This window comes from Lytechinus pictus, chromosome 10 (genome assembly GCF_037042905.1).
Source record: "Lytechinus pictus isolate F3 Inbred chromosome 10, Lp3.0, whole genome shotgun sequence".
Classification (NCBI taxonomy): Eukaryota; Metazoa; Echinodermata; class Echinoidea; order Temnopleuroida; family Toxopneustidae; genus Lytechinus; species Lytechinus pictus.
The window spans coordinates 15,307,941-15,330,133 of NC_087254.1; the positions used below are offsets into that span (position 1 = coordinate 15,307,941).

Genomic DNA, 22,193 nt, shown 5'->3' on the forward strand with positions numbered 1-22,193 from the left:
CGGACAACAGCGTATCCCTGCAATACGTCTTAACCTATATTATTTGACCCTTGAAATCATGGGAAAGATACAAAAATGTCTTTAGGTAGACATTATATGCACTTTGCATCAATTTTTGTTAAGTAACAGCAACCATTTTTGAAGTCATCATGCATTTTTTGACATTCTGCACCACTGACAAATCTTGAAACTTTTCCAATGTATGTAATTTTTCCCTTGGAACCATTATTTTTTTTCTTTTCTTTTTGGATAGAGTCCCCAAATTATATTTACCAGGTGGATATTATATCAATTTTGACCATTTTAAAGTTACAATGTCCTTTATTGACGCCATTTTGGAAGATAATCTTGGTTTCTCTGACACCCTCACTGACTATCTTGTAAACATGTCCTGATGCATTTCAAGCTTTTTAATATAAACTAATTTGTTGACGCTGCAGCAAGCAATATATTTTTTTCCTTTTTGGAGTTGATAGTACAACGACTGCCGTTTTGGACGCCATCTTGGATTTCCAGGTACCCTGGACGACATTTTTTATATTAAAACTGTAATCTGTCTCCATAGATTTTGTTTAACCCTAAGTTTCATGAAATAGATACTTATACCCTAAAAGTTATGACATTTCAAAAACTTAACCTCGGTTAAGATTTGATGTTGACTTCGCCGCCGCCAAAGTCCGATTATTGCCGCCGTCAGAGAAGCGACGTCCATATCTTGCTTCTGCTATGCAGGCAAGGAAAACAATCGGCGAACATTGAGTAAAAGTTATGATGTGAGTTTGCCAGCATCTCCCAAAAATTATCAAACATTTGGCCATATATTATTTGTCAATCAGCAGCTGTGAATCACGGCAGCCATCTTGGAATTAAAGATGGCTGACGAATCAATCAATCGGATTGCTTTATGTTTGCAACCCTGGGTATCAAAAATATAGCATAGACCAACATTCTGAAATATAATCACCTATAGAAATTGTTTAATAGGGGAAACCCATAGAGATATATACTATCTCTATGGGGAAACCACATTCAAAATGCCGCCATTTTGTTTTTTGCCAATTTGACGGTGAAAACGTCGGAATCAAGTTTGGCAAACAGCATTTTTGGATTCAGCACCACTGAATTACCTTAAAAGGATTGATAAATCAGCATTAACACAAAATGCCTGTATATAGCACTTTTTCTGAGCACATTTTTGAAATTCTGGACCTGACTATAGTGACATGAAAGATTATTATTTTTCAAGTCTTCCCCTCTTTTCATTCACTCGTCTTCCTCCTCTTTATATTCTCCCCTTTTTCTTATCTATTTCCCTTCTTTTCCTTTTTTTCTTTTTTTCCCTTTTTTCTGCTCCGCCAATAGGGGGCCCGCGCCCCTCGGCCCCCTTTGATCCGCCTATGAAAATGCATATTGTTTTTATTTGATTCACTTTCCATCTCTGAAAAATGTGTCAATATACATGTAACTCACTTAAAAGCACAGGGTAAAAACACCACTAATCTCTTCATCACCTTCTCCTCAATTCTCTTCCTCCATTGTCCCCACTAGCCACTAGCGTACCTATGGGGGGGGCAGGGGGGCAGTCTGCCCCCCCCCTGACGAGCCACAACCCATGCAAAGGACGTATCCCTGCCCCCCCCCCCCCCCCCTGACGAGCTCGAAGACCTTTATTGTCCCCCTGACTGACGAGCGTGAAGACCCTTTTTTTTTTTTTTTTTGCTTGTCAATTTTTTTTCTGGTACGAAAATCCTAGGTACGGCACTGATTGCCCCTCTTCCTTTGCTTATTCTCTTCTTCTCTTTTCTCCTTTTTCTCTTCTAATTTTATTCATTCTTTCCTGTTCTTTCTCCTTTCCTCTCCTGTTTTCTTCGCTTCTTCCTCATTTTCTCCTCTTCATCCTCATCCTCATCATCATCTTCTTATCATTACTTCATGATTATCTTTACTTTTTCTCTGCTAAGTATTAATCAATTTGTTTGATGTCTTAAGAGTGTTAGGTGAATCATTTTTGTATCTTAATGTGAAGTAGATTTACACAAATAGAATTAAAGTGAGATATAAAAAGCCATTAAAGAAATCGAATGAATCATAGAAAGCATTCAAAGAAAAAGAAAACAAGTTTGTTACAGTAAAATTTATCAAATTATCACACTAAAACAGAGAAGATATCAAGTAGAAAAAACTTTTATTTCCACGCAATTATCTTGTTATAAATGCAACACAAAATCAACAACAATGGGAAAAAATATAGTTTTTAGAAGATATAGATCATATAGGTGACTTTGCGGAAGTCAAATCTTTTGGACAACAGTTTTTTTCTTTCACTTTTTAGGCAAAATTTGACTTAGAATCTGTCATTACTCATTAACACATCACATGTTTTGTATATTTTGTTCTGAAATAGCTACAATTTAGGTGATTGTGCAGAGTCTACTCTATTACTAGTACTTAAATGAAAAAAAAAATACACCGAAAAATACAAATTTGGATTATAATGACAGATTTAGTATGACACACAAAATTACCAGTACAAAATTATTATTTTGATATTTCCATTAATATTTAGGTAACATTTACATGTATGGATTTCAGTTACGTTGTACATCCTGATGTAGTTAGGAACAAAATTATCATCATGAATACTATACGCTTACTTATCAAACAAAATAATAAAGAAAAGCCCATACATTTATCCTTCAATAATCCATATGAATATATCTTCCTTCCTTCTTTCTTTCTTCCTTTCCTTTCTTCCTTCCATCATATCTATCTCAATTTGTTTGCATTACATCAAATATTTAAAAAAAATAACATAAAACTTCAAACTATGAATTAATTATTTCTTGAATTAGTACTGTTGATGCATTCTTGAAAAAAAAAGATATTCCTGCACAAATTTCTTTCTTTGCAAAATTATTCATCACGCTACAGAATGAAGTCAAAATTGGCAAGATATCAACAACAATTACAATACATATTTCAGCTCCAGATTATAAAAATAATGAAAATATAAAATACTTATTACATTAAGCACATGATAACTTGATTAGTTATCTATGTTTGTGAACAAAATTTCAGAGCAAGATTATGATATACATAGTTGGACTGATGTTTCACCCACATTGCAAAACTTTGCTTTCCCAACTTTTCAGCGAGTAGGGCCTTTTGAATTTTCTTTCAGCATCATCACAACTTGCCCCCCCCCCTGGATGCTTTATTCACACAGTACTCTTAAAAATGGTTTACAATAATAAATTGCTAAGCTCTAAATTCTGCTTGCTATTACTTTAAAACAGACATCAAAGTGTCCATTTATTACTATCAAAATGAACAATATGAACACTGGCGGAGCAGAATTATCGCAAATATCTATTTTACTCTTTGGTGATCTTTGGAGTGAAAACTACAAAAACACTAGGCTTCCCCCGCCTCATATTTTGACTGTGGAGGAAGAGATGTACTGAAGCCTCTGGGGAGCGTTTCATCAATATTTTTGTGCGACAAGTTGTCAGATCTGAAAACTTTCCTTGATTTTGACTGGCTGAGAAGCACCGTTACTATGGTAACCATCAGGAAGCGTTCGGCAAGTCCTTTCATGAAACTGTGCACCCAATTCAGCAAATAATAACCCATTTCTGTGGCCCGTTGCAGAAAGATCTGCTTTTATAAACACAACTAAAAAATTGTTGAAAATCAATGTGTTTGATTTTTGGTCCTCATTAGTCACCTCAACTTTCAAACGCTCCTAATTTTCTTATTATTTGTTCAATTTTTCTCACACTGTCACTGATTTGTTTGTTTGATATTTTTCTGTTTTCACACAAGCTGACTTGTTCTCAGATTTTCATTGCAAAAATGCATAAGAACTGAAAGGAGGATGAAACCCTCCAAAGCAGTTGAAATCATATAACAGAGAAAAAATCAAAGAAACAGATCAATCAACCAGTGTGTTGGCAGAGCATCTGTCTCACAACTGGGCCCATGATTAATTGGGCAAAAATAATTTTTGCAGTATTTCTATTTCAGATTTGTAGTTCGAACAATAAATGAAATAAAAAATCTGTATTTTTATTTTTCGTTTCATTTTCATTTAAGTTTGAGGAAGATTGAATGAATAATAAATTTATGAGCATTTTAATATTGAGATCACTAATGCTATGTAGATCATCCCATTGGCAATGCGACCATGATCTGTGATGTCGCAGAGGTAAAACTGCACCATTACTTGAGTACATATTTCGCTTAAATAATTCTCTCTTTTTTTCTGGTCTATCGTAAGTTCAGGTATTCTATTTGTGAGATGACAGGTGATAGATTTTTTTCATAACATTACATCATGGATGAATTGTTTGTCACACTCACTAGCATGGGCAAAATGAAAACATTAGTGATCTCGGCATCCAAATGCTCATAACTTTCTTATCGCTTTTGTTGATCTTATCTCTTCTGCTTTCACACAAGCTAACTTGCTCCAAGTTTATCTGTGAAGCTAATACTTATTAGAAGAACCAAACAGGACGTGCAGTAGCAAATTTGCTCAGCCCCTCGTCAGAAGACTGTGATGAATAAAGGAGGGAAATAAGAAAGAGTTTCAAAGGGAGGCTTCATTGGCTTGATAAAATGGGAATGATTACATGCAGTGATGTTCATAGAATCATCATGGTTCGATGGATTTATTAAGAAATTAAAATGAAAGGGTCTGGACCAAAAATAATTCCCCAGGGTAGGTTCTCAGTAAATAGCAAAATTGATCTAAAAAAAAGAAATCATAAAAGTAGCTTATATGAAAATTCCTCTTCAAGCTGTCAAATTTGAAGTTGTAAAATTATAATCACAGATGAGATACAAGATTTTCTTTGACAGCCCTTTTTTTTCTGAACTTCTTGAAAGCTTCATTGAAATTGAACAGTGTGCACAAACTTTGTTTTCTCCTTATACTTTGAAGCTCTTGCTGCATATCTTCTACACTCAATCAAGTACTTGTGTGGGCTATTGATGATCAAGTTTGACAAGTTATATATCCTTTTAAAGCTTAGGGTGTGCTTTTTCAAGCTCAATAAAAATCTCAAATTCACACTGGGCGACTAATTGGTTTTGGGGTGGAAAGTCAAATGCAACAAACAAACCACAAAGCTGCACTAATGATATGAGAAACACTGGATGAATCAGTGGCGGATTTGGGGGGGGGCACATCTGGCCCATGCCCCACCCCCTTTGAGAGCAAAAAAAAAAGTGGAATATGTCATGCTTAGACATGAGGACATTTTTTTAACAAATAGTCTCAGTTTGGGAGTGAAGGCCCTTTTTTTTGCTTGTCAAATTTTTCCTGCAACAAATAACCTCGCTTGATTTGGAAGTGAAGAACTTTTTTTTCTTCAAAATTTTCCTGTACAAAATGCCCCCCCCCCCCCTGGGATGAATAAACTTACCACTTCTGGTGCAGTGCTGTTGCATGATGATGGCAGTTTAAACCATCTATCTGGATCTGTTATTTTGTTTGTAAAATTCATGTAGTTTCCAGCATTGACGAATATGGCTGAAATAGAAAGGCAAAAAGTACAGAGATAAAGGCAGACAAGACAATTTTCTGTTAAGCGGCAAATCAAAATGGGAAATCTGATTTGGTTTACTAATTTTCTTGTGAAACTTCATTGAATTTACCTTCTAAATGGAATTCATGTTTTTTGTGTGTATATTTTCAATGATAAAACAGAATTCTCATTTAAGACCAAGTTTGAAGTGGAAATATATGTTTTCAGAAATGGAAAAGACCTTTTTTTTAAAACAGAAAATCATTGTCCCTAAATAATGAACATGTGAGCTCTTAAGCATGACTCGATGGATCTTGATTGATCTATTTCATTAAAATCAGAAGTTTGTCAATTAACCTACAATTGTCCCCAAAATGATTCGCTCACATTATTTTAATTATTTAGGGACAATGATTTTTTTTTTTTTTTAAATGGTCTTTTCCATTTCTGAAAACATTTATTTCCACTTCAAACTTGGTCTTACATGTAAATGAGAATTCTGTTTTATCATTGAAAATATACAAAAAAAACATGTCTCCTAAGAACTAAGAGTAACCTTTTGCAAAAGGTTACTCTTAGTTCTTAGGAGCCGTTTTTCAAACCATATTAAGCCGGTGACAACTGAATTATGTAGGCCTACATGTAATTCACAGGCTCTGTAATGGGGATACCCAATTCCAGTAGCTAACGGGTAAAGGTTCAATTTGTCTGAGCACTGTTTATTTCAATGTGTACTCCCTCAAAGGGGCCTGACATGGCATTAACTTAATAATTTTGATCATCAAATTTGTGATAGATTTTGACATATTCAGAAAATATCATATTTCACCCCTTTTCTTCTTCTACCTCTTTTTTCCTTGCTCATGATTTATTTTTATTTTATTTTATTTGTTTATTTATTTTCATTTAATCATTTATTTATTTATCATTATTATTATTATCTATTTTTTGGGGGGGTCCATGGCCCCATCTGTATGACAGTGACCTTGTGTACATACAATTTACAACGTTTATTGGTAACAACTAACAAAATCCAGTTTGTAAACAAATCTGAATGGTTATAGCCATTCCATATTTAGGAGGGGTGAACATCAGAAATCTCTCCTAAAATTGTTCATCAACTCGTGGAAAACATGATTAGTGTTGGGGATAGGTGCCAATGGGTCTTGTGATGAGTGATAAAAAGCCATATTACTGGAATATTCAAGAAAATTGGAAACCTTTTCTAGGAATCATTATAAAAATCAGTGATTCTGCTCAGTCACATTTACAATTCTTTTGGTCAGAAAGGAAAGGCCAGAGCCTTATAAGCCATGAGTTGAGTTATTTATCAATATGCCTACAATTTCTTGATCAGGGTATCACCATAACATTAAGAATTCTTGCAGCAGGCATTATAAGGGTAACAATAATAATAATGTAACTTATAAAGCACCAAACTGACTCTACAGAGTGCCCGGGGTGCATAGAGAGTTAAGATGAAAATAGAAAGGCTTTGAGCAAATTTAACCAAAAACCCTCGAATTTTAACTGAGATACAAGTTTTGATTTCTTCAGGAAGGCTATTCCACAAAGTGGTCTCTGTGTGTTGCAGAGTCAAAGCACCGTCTTACAAAACTTACCTGGTGGCTCTGTGGTTGAATCAGTCCCAATGAAGGAGCTACTGAACGGTGTACACATGTAGTCAGTCACGGTGTAACGCTGCATGCCCTTAATGACGCCCGGAGAGGAACCGATGAGCCATGTGTGCACCTTTAACTTCTCTAGTCCGACAGCAAATGTTCCCTCAAACGTTGCATCATCTGGTAAATGTAAGAGAGTGATCAATGGATTGTATGTTATGTTAATTTCTCACTATATATTTCCTTTGTTCTTCTTTTGATGCGTGAAAACAATGCAGCTTGATTAAAATGACATTTGAATAGGTCTACGGTACTGAAAAAGCATTTTCTCTTATTTCTTTAATTATCTTTACAATCAATATTCGTTTGATTGTGGTTTTCATCCTCCTTTTCTTCATCATCTTGTCCGTCATGTTCCTTTTCTCCTTTTCTTGTTCTAGTGATGCAGCTTTCTCCTTTGCTGCACCCAGGCTGTTGAATAAGCTCCCTCCTCTCCTTAAATCGTCACCAACATCGGATCAGTTCAAACAAGACTTCAAGATCTACCTTTTTTAATATCCTGATCATGTATGCACAGGACTTGGAATAATGTCACTGTCTGGTAATTTGTATATTTTATCTCCTATTCTGACCAGGGATGGCATCTCAAAGTACTTTGTATCTCATCAAAAAGGTGCCATAAAAATATAAATTTTATTCTTTCAATTTAAATGTTTAAAAGTTGCAGAATAATCATTTTATAGTTATCATTATATTCATAATGATTTACCATATCCTGTTTTGATGTGTTGTCAATGACTTTATATTTAATAAAATTGATATACTTCTTCTTCCCTCCTTTTTATTATTCCTCTTCTCATTGTTATTCTCCTCCTGATTCCCCCTTCTTCTACTTCCTTTTCTTCTTCTCCTTATACTTCTTCTTATTCCCCTTCTTCTTTTTCCTTCTTCTTCTTATACTTCCCCTTATTACCCTTCTTCTTTCTTTTTCTTCTCTCTGTGTGTGCCTAAAGTTAGTTACCAAGTTGATCAATTCTATTACCTGGTACGCATCTCGAGGGTGGGATAACACCTTGCAAAGATTGCTTGGTACATTTTTCTCCATTTACGGTCCACTGATAACCCTGAAAATATTATTGGTAAAAGGGACATAGATTATTCAATATTCACAATAGTGTTGAGGAAAATAAAGTTTGATTAAAATCCATCAAAAGACAAAAAAGTTAAAATAATGATTTCTTGAGTTTCATTTTTTTTTCAAGTTCAAAATTCACCTTTATTCAACAGTTACACACACAATAGTGCAGAGAGTTAGAAATGGTGCATTTTCAATGCATGATGATTCAATGATGGTTCTGAAAAAATATAAATTTAATTTAAGGAATAATTAATTCATAGAGATAGAATATTCCAATTAATTTATTCATACACTACAAACAGTGGCAGACCGTGACCCGGAGGAGACAAAGCATTGGAGGGGCACTGTATTGTTTGTGAACAATGCTGTGCCCCTCCAATGCTTTGTCTTCTCCGGGTCACGGTCCGCCACTGACTACAAACAGAAATGTAAGAGCAACTTGCAAGGATGTCTTGAAAATGAACAACAAAAATTCATAATCCTGTTTAAAATAAAAATATTATTGAGCCTTGATTCATATGTTTCTTTCATTTGCTACTTTATTACAAGACATGTGACCAAGTGAGAAATTCCCCTTGTGTACACTGGCCCTTTGGTCTTCATACCGTATTCACAAATGGTCCAAAATTCATCTGAAAACAACACTTATGATTTATACTCACCGCAGTAAAGTTCTGTATAATCTTGAGTTTGGTTTCCGGCTCACCCACGGGACGGATGGCCGCTTCCATGCCTACCAATGCCTGGACGAAATCATAGGCAGCATCTAACGACTCCTCTAAGATGGCCATCGGGTTGTCTCCAACTTGTGATGATAGAACTTGCTCTGTACATGGAAAAAGTAATATGCCTATGATCTTTGTCTTTTTATTCACTATTAATTATGTTATACAAGTTCTCTTGAGATATTGAAATTTTCCTTCTTAGCAGCATGAAAATGATCATCATCTTCATCTTTAATGGTTGTAAAAATCGTCGTTATTATTATCGTCTTTGTCAATGGTTGTTAAAATCATCATCATCATCATCATCACCATTACCATCATGAATAGTAACAATAACCTTTTAATATGATGACCTAATATAAATCCTTATAGAATTTGTACGAGTCCAGCAAGCAACAGGTCACTAGAGTCCATAGTAGGCGACGGGTTAATATATTTACCATAATGAAACGCAAATTGATCAGGAGCACAGCAAGGAATCGGCCGTTGTGCTGATGCGATCACGACGCAGGCAAGGAAAGAAGAAATCAGTAGTGCTTTCATGGTCAGGTGTGACACTGGATCTGTACACAGAAATATTTAAAAAAATTGAAATGATGAAAGTATTTGATTATAACTTCAAATATCCTTGAAATACACATTATATCTACATATCTACATATTTACTTAAGTAAATATTTGTTTTCAAGAATAAGGGGGAACATATTCTGTTCATACGATTGCTTGCATTCTCCATTTCATATAACACTGGATATTGGTTTCGCGCTATTTTCACATTTTAATTATAATATTGGTGTAATATTTTTTTGTAAAATAATAACATTGTGTCAATAAATGAAAATGATAAATGAAAGTGTCATTTTCAATTTCAGTGTAGCCAACTGGCAACATGCTTTTAGTTTGACACTCAATCAGTGAAACCAATCATACACAGCCACAGACTTAAGTTTTTGGTCTATCTGCCTTCATTTATGAAGCTTGTACATGTAGGAGTGAAATCGTGATTAAATTTAAAGTGAAACAAACAGAACAGAGGTAGGAAATTTCTGTCTAATTAATGTTAAACCGGCCCCGCCCGCAGGGACAGCACCCCGGACAGCACGCACAAGGCTCCACCACGCCTAACCCAGGGAGCTCCGGCCCGCTTTGCAGGCCGGAACCCAGGACTCGTCCGTGTACTAGTCAAACATATACTCTCCAAAATGGGGTAGAATGGGGTCGCAACATAGAGATGTATACTAATATCTCTATGGGTCGCAATAGCACTCCAAATAAAAGGGGAAAATAAATTATGCATGCACTTACCTTGATTATATGGATGAAGGTCTATCGAGACACAGAATCCTGACATCGAGGCAAAAAACTGGACCCTCAAAAAAAGGAAAAGTTAGACGTCTATGTCGCGTTCGTTTTGGTATCGATCAGCCATTTTGTTTTCAATTTTGACAGAAGGAGAACGAACGAGACAGAACTTTTCCTTTTTTTTCCTGTTTGTGCCTCGATGTCAGGATTCTGTGTCACGATGGACCTTCATCCATATAATCGATGTACCGTAAGTGCATAATTTATTTTTCCCCCTTTTATTTGGAGTGCTATTGCGACCCCATTCTACCCCATTTTGGAGAGTATATGTTTGACTATTACACGGACGAGTCCTGGGCTCCGGCCCGCTTCGCGGGCCGGAGCTCCCTTGGTTACGCCGCGCCGCGAAGCGACCCCGTTCCGTTGGCGTTGCAATTGCGCGTGCACTGCACTGCATGTATCTAACATTACAAGTTAGATCTCTGCTGACAGTGCTGTCTGCAAGCAACGGGGCAAGCAAGCAAGATCTGATCTTCGGAGCGGCTAGAAGAGTCGTATATATTACTGTGGACTTACAACTTTCGACAGCTCAACGAATATACAGGCCAAAATTCTGGAACCCACTAATTTAGATCTGTTGACAATGACAGTAAATATAAATGTAATGCACCCGTGACACGTACCGATAAGGACGACGAAAATTATCGTCACATGGGAAAATTGTCACCTGATAATTTATAATTATGGTCAGGTGACGCGAACTTTGGTCCAATGAGATGGAACGCCCCTTTTCTGCTAGTCTGCAGGCACAGACCTTTGCTTTTCGCAATTCGTATAGTGCATTAATGTAGTCTGAATTTTGATTAATATGACGTGCTATTCAGTAAGTAACTTTTCTTTTCTTCCTTCTTTTCCCTTGATAATGTTTTTGGAGGGGTGGCCAAGGCTCCCCCATTCCAGCAAGATTACAGATCAATACGGGGGTTATGATGATATATATATATTGTTATATATATATCATCATAACTCCCGTGTTTAGGTCCTTGCTCATCACAATTATATATTGTTATATATATATAAGAGTTGTAAGAGCAATTACTTTCATTTATTTATATATAATGATTAAAAATATTCCAGAATGTCTCGGTAAAGCTTTGTTAGGCATGCCTATTTTAATAGGCTGAGTAATTTTTGTTATTTCTGGAATGTACGAAGATAGACTGCTACACAATAGAGCCTGCCAGCAGTGGAAAATCACTATAGGATAAGCTATTTTGTTTACATTGTTAATTTCACTGAGGTCATTCAAGAGTCTTCTAGAATTTAACTGCTCTAGAAAGAAGGAGAATGTTCTTTTTAAAGACAATACTAGGAGCTTCCATGCAGAATAGTGGAAAAAGTGGAAAAAATAGTGGAGCTTTTCACGAAAGGCTGTGTTTAATAGATTTCTGAACCAGTCTTTTCTATGAAAATTATTCATCAAACAATAACAACAAATAATATTAATAGACTATTGGTAGAGGTGCACAAATTGGGGGGGGGGGCTTGGGCGCTTCCCCAAGGCCCCCCCCCCCAAAAAAAAAAAATGACGACTAAAACAAAGGAAAGAAAAGAAAAGAGAGAGAGGTGAAATATGATATCATTTTCTGAATATTTTTATGTCAAAATCTGGTACAAAATTTGATTTTTATTTTTTTGAAAATGTCGATTTTTTTTTTTACTTTTAGTACATTTTGCCCGATACGACATATCTGGCCCCTCAAAATTTTGGGCTCATTACGCCACTGATAATTAGGAGAAAAAGAAGAGAACTTGCCGTTTCTTGTGATTTGAATAAAATTGCATATTAATGAAGTAATTCTAGACCTCAACAATTCCACAAAGCCATATAAAACAATGGAATTATTAGGAGAAATAGCTAGCGTATTTTATTCTGAATAAATTAGCATTTGCATAGAATTGTAATGAAACATGCAGTGGCATAATGAGCCAAAGAATTTGAGGGGGCTGGATATTGCGTATAAGGCAATTTTTTTTTAAGTTGTGAGCGAGCAAAAAATTTAGACATTCTTATCTTTAAAAAAATCAAATTATGTATGGTACAATATCCATTAAAAAATATATTTCACCCTTCTCTCTTTCCCTTCCTTTTTTTTTTTCTTGGTCGTGTTTTTTTTGTTGGGGAGGGGGAGGGGGCCAGCACCCGAAGCCGCCCCCCCCCCCATCTGTACACCACTGAAGCAATTACTTTGTAACTGGCTTTCCTTCGCAAGCTGCTAGCTAGTACTAATAAAATAGTTTCCATGCATGTACGGTAGAACCCAGTCGACGCGTTTGCCGCCGAGACTATATTGAAAATAATATATGCCAATAAAAATGAAAATGCACAAAATTTGTGTTTTTTCCTTCAAATGTCCGTCGAAGTGTTCCAAAGATGACACACATGCACCCACACACATCCCACACACAACCTTACCTCATATGCGGCCTCCATTCCCTAACACAAATTTACACAGACACACAAATAAACAACTGGTACAAGAAACTACTCAGCACTGCCTTTCGTAAAAAGCTCCCCCGATTGTCTCGAAAAGGTGCGTTATTTTGACTCCCCTCCCTCAACCCACCCTTTCGAGAAAAGCTCCCCCGGTTTTTTCGAAAGGCCGTGCGGCCATCCCCGCTCCGCGAACGCAGACGATCGTAACAAGCCTATACAAATGGACTAATCAAAACTAACACTTCAAGAGATGTAAGATCATTATTTTTCGTTTTGTTTAGTGTATGAATGATCTATTTTCCTGCAATTAAAAATCAAATTTAAAACTAAATTTCATTGTTATTTGTAGTATCGTAAAAATATATATATAATATATATATATTGTATCGACACACTAAGCAAAGGGGCCCACCAGGGGCGGATCCAGAATTTTCCAAAAGGGGGGCAAATTTTTCGAAGGAAAAAATTTGACAAGCAAAAAAAAAAAAAAAAAGGTCTTCAACTACAAATAAAGGATATCTCGTACCCGAAAAATATTGACATGCAAAAAAAAAAGGTATTCACCTTCAAAAAAGGGGGCACGTGTCCCTGTGCCCCCTGGATCCGCGCCTGGGCCCACTAAAGTATTCCATTTTAGGGGGTGGGCAGTTGTGGTGACTGCGGATGTTCTGCGCTTTTTTTTTTTATTATACCGGCCATAATCCGATAAATTATATCAATTACTCTTATCATTACTGCGATTTTTTTAATGTAATAAATAACCCGGATACCATGAGAGCACATTCAACGTTGTACAGTAGAACTTATACCATCCATGCTGAGTGTTGCACCCCAAAAGCAGTTTTACTTTAACTATGATTCTGAACTATATGTACCAACATGACCTTTGGGAAATATTTTCACATAAATATTCAGTATCTTTAATGTTTGGTTGATATCAATTTTGTCAAAGCCTCAAGCCTTTTTCATATTTTCATAGGACAATTTGACACCTTCTACATTCGTATTTTAATCGTCCTTTCACTCATTTCTGTTTTTTTTTGCATTTACCATAAAGATGAAAAAAAATCAAAGACAAAAAAAATTATAAACACATAGACGTAATGTTGTTTAAAGATACATAGACTACATTAATGCAATAGTGCACTGAGTTTTTTTTTTTCAAAAACCATGTAAGCTTATCGAAATATTAAATCCATATCGACGGCAATGGCAAAAGTTAAAAAAATTGATTATTCCATGTTTACATTGCTATACAAGTTTTGAAGAAGAAAAAATCTTAAAACAGCCATTAAAATTGAATCTCATGACGATTTCATTGCTTTCTGGGTTTTTTTCACTTAAATTATTGAATACATGTATGTTTGATCTCTGCGATTTTTACTTATCTTGCTTTTTTTTTCGATATTTATTTCACTCGTTCAGGAATAAGTTCCTTATTTTGTGGTATCTGTTCTATTTTTATTCTACTTTTAGTATACTAAATTAGGTGGAACTAAATTAGTTCCAATTCCTCACACCTCCCCAAACCAGCCTACGCTCTTGGTTTGAATCCTATCCAATTATAGACAATCAATGTAACCATGGTTACTGTATATTGATCAGTCATTGATTGGCGCGACCTAAGTCTTAATCAATTTGCCCCCCCTCCTAAATTTAAAACCAATTTGGCACCCCTCGGGTCAATTTTACGTCTATCAAGATTACGACAGTGCCCCTGATATTAAGATAAATTTGGCATTTCCTCGAGGATGATATGATTCAAACAGATAAAGGCAAATCAGACAAACGATACACGGAAAATTTGATCAATATCGGACAAAGAATAACAAAGTTATGACATTTTAAAATGTTGCTTTATTCCGTTGGAACAGTTCTAGGCATGTTCTTCATGAATATTCAATGAGCAAACTGATGATGTCATATCCCGAAGTGTTCTTCTGCATTTTATTATACGAAATTAGGGGGGGGGGGGTTCAAATTTTTCCCCTCCAAGAACTAAAATAATTGAACTCTCAACTGATTTAGTACATTAGATAGTCATTGCTGTATACTTTCTTTCATTATAAGAGGGACATAATCATTCACATGTATAAGATAATTAAACAATATTATGATTTCACGTAATAACATAAGAAAAGAGAAAGTGGAGATGTGACATCATCAGCCCACCTGATAAATATTAATGACGACGTGCTTCAGGGGCGGGGGAATGTATTTTCGTTTTGGTGGGGGGGGGGGGTTAACGACAAAAAAGGACATTTATAATTAAGTCAAAATTGGCATTTTGGTGCAAACGGATATTTTCACCATGAGATTATCATCTGCGTGAATTAGTGTTTTATCCGCGAGCGAGCGGGTTTAAAATGTTTTCAAATCTGAAGGTGCAACACTCGCTTTTTGGTCAATTATGGCGCTAATTACTGTTAAATATTTGTTTAAAGGGCATCCTAGCGAGATGTTGTGAGCGCGAATCGCGAGTTCAAACTTATGGACAATAATCATGTAATAAGACATGAAAATTAAACATTCGAGCAGTTTTAGATATGAAAAAGATGTGTATCTAACTTAAAGATTCCACGCGAGCGCAAAGCGCGAGCTGAATTTTTTAATAAACTGACCAGAAAAGGAACCTGATAAAGACTGCATTTAGTTGTGATTGATGAATAGGTTACTAATGTCACTAATCAAATAATGCGAGCGCGAAGCGTGAGCTGATTTTTTTTTTAAATTTCCAACCGGAAAACTGGACATTCTAAGCACTTTTTAAAACCAAGAAAAGAATGAGTACCTTACTGAACAATAATTGATGCGAGCGCAAAACGCGAGCCCAAAATTTGTGATATTCCAACCTGAAATCTAGGCATCTTTTTTTATCCTCTCCTCCTTTTTCCCCCTTTTCCCCATGGGGGGGGGGGGGTTCTGCCCCCTTGAGTCCGCCGATGAAGCCATGTGCAAGATATTTCCAAATCGTAAAAAATGTAGTTTTTTTTAAATAATATTTTATTTTCTTCCTCTTTCAAATCAATAAGTTTACAATCACAATTCATATGATTCTTTGCATGTATACAATAAATAAACAATCAAACAAATAAATATATCAATATCAATGAGATTACAAATATTTTTAGAATGATTACAAATGAATTTAAACTCTTCTATAACAATGTGAAAGCAGAGGGGAAAAACCCATATCAATCGACAAAATAAAAAAACATACTTTGTAAAATATGACTTTTTCCCCTGAATAGAATATAAATAATCTCTTTTGCACATATTAATTGTACAAGAATAAAAAAATGATAAAAGATTATTTTAAAGGTTGATTAGAGGAAGGTTATTATCCTAAAACGTCCCTACACACTCACCTTACCCCCATACCCCCTCCCCCCTCATCTCTCTCCCCATACACTCACACAAGCTCACTTCAACTCACCACCACCCACAGCTCCCCCCCCCCCCCCCTCTTCCCCGTCACAAAACTCACATCTACACACGTACACCCACACACGATGCATCCTGCTCTGGTATCTGTATTTGAACAAATAAACAAAACAAAACAGAAACAAAATGAAGCAACCAATACATCCATATAATTAAGAAAGGTATGCATTGATTTGTTCCCATTTCCTTAAGTGCACCCCCAGCTTCCCCTTTTTAAACGCTATTTGATATTCCGTATCTCTATACTCTTTAACCAAATGTGTCACTTTCTGTACGGTTGGCAATATTCCCTGTTTTCTTGAACTAAAAATAATATACTTAATTAAGAATATAATACAGTTTGTAGTATTTCCAGATATCCCCATGAAAATTGTTTTCCAACTGTCACTGCCAAGTTCATTCAGTTGAAATATTTTACTCATCTCTTCCCATAATCGCTTAACTTCAGGACAATTAAAAAATAAATGTTGGTAAGACTCAACTTCTTTTTTACAAAAGGAACACAAACTATCTGTCTCAAAACCAAATTTAAAAAGTTCCCTTTTCGTGTACACAGCCCCTTGTAATTGTTTGTATTGAAATTCTCTGTTTTTATTGCATAGCATTGCACATTTCAGTGTCAGAAATACTTCTTTCAGTTCCCCCATTCCCAGATCATATTCGGATTGCCCATCTGTAACATGAAATACATAATCAATTTGAAAATTTTCAATGAAGTGGTCGTATATTCGTCTAGATTTTATATCACATAGTTTCTGAACATGCCCACAGGCACATATCATCAATTGAATTTCAGAGTTGTCTGTATCCATTTCCATAAAATCACCTTGTATCCACTCTTCTGTTATTACTGAAAATATCTTTTGAATTTTGAGCAAGTTTTCAGATGAAAATTTCAGATTATACCAGTATGAAACTTGTCTTAATTGACCTCTTCTTCTTCTTTCTTCTTTGGGTATACTGCCCAACGACCCACAATGGGAGCCAACCGGGCAGGAAGTGCGCAGATGTTAATAGCGCGGAGAGAGAAGATGCTTTTTGTCTCGCCTGCATAGCAGAGCGAGACTATAGGCGCCGCTTTTCCGACGGCGGCGGCGGCGTCGTCAACATTGAAATCTTAACCAAGGTTAAGTTTTTGAAATGTCATCATAACTTAAAAAAAGTATATAGACCTAGTTCATGAAACTTGGACATAAGGGTCATGAAGTATTACTGAACATCCTGCCTGAGTTTCAGGTCACATGACTAAGGTCAAAGGTCATTTAGGGTCAATGAACTTAGACCATGTTGGGGGAATCAATATCGAAATCTTAACCAAGGTTAAGTTTTTGAAATGTTGTCATATCTTCAAAAGTATATGGACCTAGTTCATAAAATTTAGACATAAGGGTAATAGTGTATCACTAAATATCCTGCCTGAGTTTTGCATCACATGATTAAGGTCAAAGGTCACTTAGGGTCAACACACTTTGGCCATGTTGGGGTTATTTGAGAATTGTCATCATAACTTTAAAAGTTTAAGGATCTAGTTCATGAAACTTGGACATAAGAGCAACCATGTATCCCTGAATATAATGTGCGAGTTTCAGGTCACATGACTAAGGTCAAAGGTCACTAAGGGTCAATGAACTTTGGCCATATGGGGGTATTTGAAGAATTGTCATCATAACTTTGATATTTTATGGATCTAGTTCATGAAGCTTGGACATAAGAGCAATCAAGTATCCTTGAACATCCTGTGCTAATTTCAGGTCACATGACCAAGGTCAAAGGTCATTTAGGGTCAACAAACTTTGGTAATGTTGGGGGTATTTGTGGAATTGTCATCTTTAAAAGTATATGGATTTATTTCATGAAACTTGGACATAAGAGCAGCAGTGTATCCTTGAATACCCTGTGTGTGTTTCAGGAACATGGCCAAGGTCAAAAGTCATTTAAAGGTCAATGTACTCTGTCTGTGTTGGGAGTGTGTGTGGAATTGGCATCATAACTTAGGAAGTTTATGGTACTTGCTCATGAAACATCGACATAAGGGTAATCAAGTATGAATGATAGTTTTGCACAATCCTAATTGGGTCACATGATCATGGTCAAAGGTCATTTTAAGGTCAATGGACATAATATTTTTATATCTTATTAATGTTTCTTCTGTGAATAACTATTCATTAGCTGTTTTTCAAAGGAAGCAATGAGGCTATATCGAATTGCGTAATGCAGGCGAGACTGCCAGAGGCGTTTCGCTTGAAGGTTTCTATGTTCTTGATTTCAGTGGTTGGGGTGTGAGGGAGTTCCAGTCTGGGATGGTTCTTGGAATGAACGAATACTTGTAACAGTTTTTGTTGGTTGAGATGGGAATGAAGCTTATGGATGAAGATTTCCGAAGGGGCCTTTGGACCGGGCTCAAGACTTTTCGCACTGGGATGGCTAGGCGACCCGCAAGCGCCTCGCGCAAGGTTGTTACTCGACGTACTTTTCGGCGCATTTGCAGCGGCTCCCAGTCGAGCCTCTGCTTTATGGCCGAGACACTGTTATACCTAGAGTAGTCACCAGTTACAAATCGAGCTGCTCTGTTTTGTATAGCTTCAATTTGATTTGTTAGTGTTTTGCGTATGTGAGTCCCAGACAGTTGAGCAATAGTCTATATAGATTTGATCTTACCAGTGTCTTGTAAGAGATGTCTTTGATCTTCTTGGCACTAGTCGAAAAGATTCCTGCGTAAAAAACCTAGAGATCTGTTAGCTTTTGCACATACTTTGCTGACATGTGCGTTCCAGATCAAGTCGTTTGAGATGTCAACACCTAGATAAGTGTGGGACTTTGACTCTGGAAGAGGGGAATCATTGAATGTGTACTGATATTTAACTGGATTTCTAGAGTGGGTTATATGCAGTACATGACATTTCTTTGCGTTGAAATCCATCTGCCATTTTGTCTGCCAAACTGCAAGTCTATCAAGGTCATTCTGCACCTTGTGTGCATCTTCCATACTAGACACTTGGTCATAGATTATGCAGTCGTCGGCAAACAAACGGCTGGTGGAGTTCAAACCATCGGGTAGGTCATTGATGTAAATAAGGAACTACAGGGGTCCGGTGACTGTACCCTGTGGAACGCCGGAGTCCACCGACACCCATTCCGACTGTTCTCCTTCAACTACTACCCTTTGTTTACGGTTAGTCAAGAATTCTGATATCCACCTATGTGTTTTACCAGTAATACCATAGGACAGCAACTTTGACAGGAGCCTTTGATGTGGTACCTTGTCAAATGCTTTTTGGAAATCCATTACAATTAGATCGATCTGTTTCTTATGGTCCACATCCTTTGCTATCCTGTATGGTAGAGATAAGTTGTGTTTCACAGGAGTGTTTTTTCCTGAAGCCGTGCTGGTGTTCATTCAGAATGCTGTGGTTATCCAAATGATTCATTATGCTAGTATGGATAATGTGTTCCATTACTTTGCTGCAAACAGAAGTAAGGTTTAATGATCTGTAATTGGATGGGTCGGCTTTGTCTCTAGCTTTCTTGAATATTGGGGTGATATTAGCACGACGCCAGTCTTCTGGAATTTCACCTGTTGAGAGGGATAATTGAAATATACTTGTGAGTGCAGCTGCTATTTCTTCAGCTGTTTGCCATAGGACCCAGGGTGATATCTCATCCGGACCTGTAGCTTTGTGTGGATTGAGATTTTTCAGTAGCTTAATAACACCTGTTACATTTATTTCAATATCCGGCATTGTAGGTAAGCCCAAATCATGAGATCTTGGTACATCATGGAGTCTTTCTTTTGTGAACTGTTCTTGATACTGCTTGTTCAACAAGTTAGCTCTTTGTTTTCTGTCAGTTACCAGCTCACCAGTATATTTGTCTTTTAGGGCTGGTATACCCATGGAGTCTTTTCTCAATGACTTGACAAATGACCAGAATTGTTTGGGTGACTCGCATGCACTTTTTCCTGGACATATTTCCTATGTGCTTTTCTTGTTTTGTTTTTTGTTTCTTTTCTAAGCTTTTTGTACAATTCCCAGTCATCGGGCTTACCCGTTTTGTTTGCCTTGTTGTGTTTACGATTGTGTAATCTCTTGATGGACTGGTTTATCCAGGGGGTGGTATTCGTTTTGCCCACCATTCTAGATGGGACAGTCTCATCTACCACTTTACTCAGTTTATCTTTGAGGTTGCTCCATACTTCGTCAACTGAACCTGCATTCTGTACTTGAACCTGTCTGTCATGGCTTATACTACTCACTGCCTCCTTTAACTTGTCTGTATCTGCCCCAGGTATCTGCCTTATTGTACAGAAAGACTTTCCTTGGTTTTTGCCTACTTATCAGGGGCTTAGTGTTAACAAGAATCATAGGAACACCATCATGATCACTCAGTCCTGGAACAATAGTAGATCTGATAATTAGAGAGGGATTCTTGATGAAAAATAAATCAAGAATGTTATCCCTATACGAGTGGGTTCCGCAACGATTTGCTCAAGGCCATTATCGTTAGCTATGGCGTAAATCCGTGTTGATGGGTGGGGGGATGACTGAAATATTTTGGCATTTTTTTGCAATCATGTTTTTAGATATGCAAGGAATTGTCATTGATATGTCCACAGTGGCGTACCGTGGGTCGCGGCATGGGGGGGGGGCACCAGCAAAATTTTTGAATGACTGAGTGAGTGACCTAATAGAGACATTTTAAGGACAATGTCATTAAACGGATATGTATCTCACTCATCAAATAATGCGAGCGCGAAGCGCGAGCTGAAATTTTTTTATATTCACACCTAAAAAGGGAAATTATAATCAAATTTGTGTAATCATGATAGGTACCTGTCTCGCTTAACAATGCGAGCCTGAAGTGGGGCATTCTAAGTTTTCTTTGTAGGAATTAACCAGGACCATACGTATTTCATTAACCAAATGATGCGAGCGCGAAGCGCGAGCTGAAAATTTTTGATATTCAGATCAGAAGAAGGGACATTTTAAGGACTGATTTTAGGAATTCATGAAGAGCAGACATATCTCACCAATCCATGAAAAATGTGAACGTAATCACGGACAGGAAATGTTTCATATATACGAAGACCTTAACATGGGGCAATCACTTTTGAGTCATGAAAAAAAAAGCATATGTCACTACATAAAACAATGATAACTCAAGTGCTAGGAAATATATTTGGTTTATATTGACTTGAAAACGGGATGTTTTGGTACAACAGGATTATATATCTCGTTAAACAGACAATGCGAGCACCAGGAACAATTGAGACGTAGGCCCTGGGCAAATTATGTTTCATAAAGTTATGATAAAAATGTTTCTTATGTAATGTAACTTAACATAATTATAATATAATATAACATTATAATGAATAATATTTTCTTCTTTCCCACTACGTTTCTCTTCCTTTCTCCCTCTTTTCTCCTTTTCCCCCTTTCCCCGGTTTTTTTTTTGGTCAGCCGATGGGGGGGGGGGGGAATGTGCCCCCCATGTCCCCCGTAGTTACGCCACTGTATGTCCATATGGCAAATACCCCTCCAATATTATTATCTTTTTTACCCCATGATGGTTTAATTGTTTATTAGAGATTACATTCAAAATTTTTTGACATTCCATCTTAATCCCTTCCCAAAGACCCCAACATTGATGAATTGGAAGTATTTCGTTTGGAAATGGTGAACTGGCTCTTTATTTGCATTTTATGATTCAATAATATTATTTTATTTGTTAGGCGGTATTTTTGGAAGAATTTTCACCAATAAAACAATTATCTCTTGTGATTTTTTTTTTCATTTCTTTCGTAAAAAGTGGGGGGGGGGGATGTTTGTACAGGCCATCCCCCCTCCTCGAAAAGTGGGGGGATATATCCCCCCCCCCATCCCCCCGGGATTTACGCCAGTGATCGAGAAGGTCTCGACACATTGATGCCTTCTGCGA

At 36.6% G+C, this 22,193-nt stretch overlaps 1 protein-coding gene across 2 annotated transcripts; it reads right to left on the reverse strand.

Moving 5' to 3' along the window:
• Positions 1-2,168: 2,168 nt before the first annotated feature.
• LOC129269880 (development-specific protein LVN1.2-like) lies at positions 2,169-11,169 on the reverse strand. 2 transcript variants are annotated; one of them, XM_054907336.2, is made up of 7 exons: positions 10,895-11,169; positions 9,457-9,579; positions 8,954-9,117; positions 8,196-8,277; positions 7,154-7,333; positions 5,430-5,536; positions 2,169-4,556 (listed from the first exon to the last, which is right to left on the reverse strand). In XM_054907336.2, the coding sequence occupies exons 2-7, from the start codon at positions 9,557-9,559 to the stop codon at positions 4,500-4,502; spliced, it is 693 nt and encodes a 230-aa protein (XP_054763311.2). In that variant the 5' UTR covers positions 9,560-9,579; positions 10,895-11,169; the 3' UTR covers positions 2,169-4,499. The 2 variants fall into 2 exon arrangements, with proteins under 2 accessions (XP_054763311.2, XP_063961466.1); XM_064105396.1 differs by lacking the exon at positions 10,895-11,169 and adding an exon at positions 10,661-10,779 and having other exon boundaries at positions 9,457-9,632.
• Positions 11,170-22,193: the final 11,024 nt, after the last annotated feature.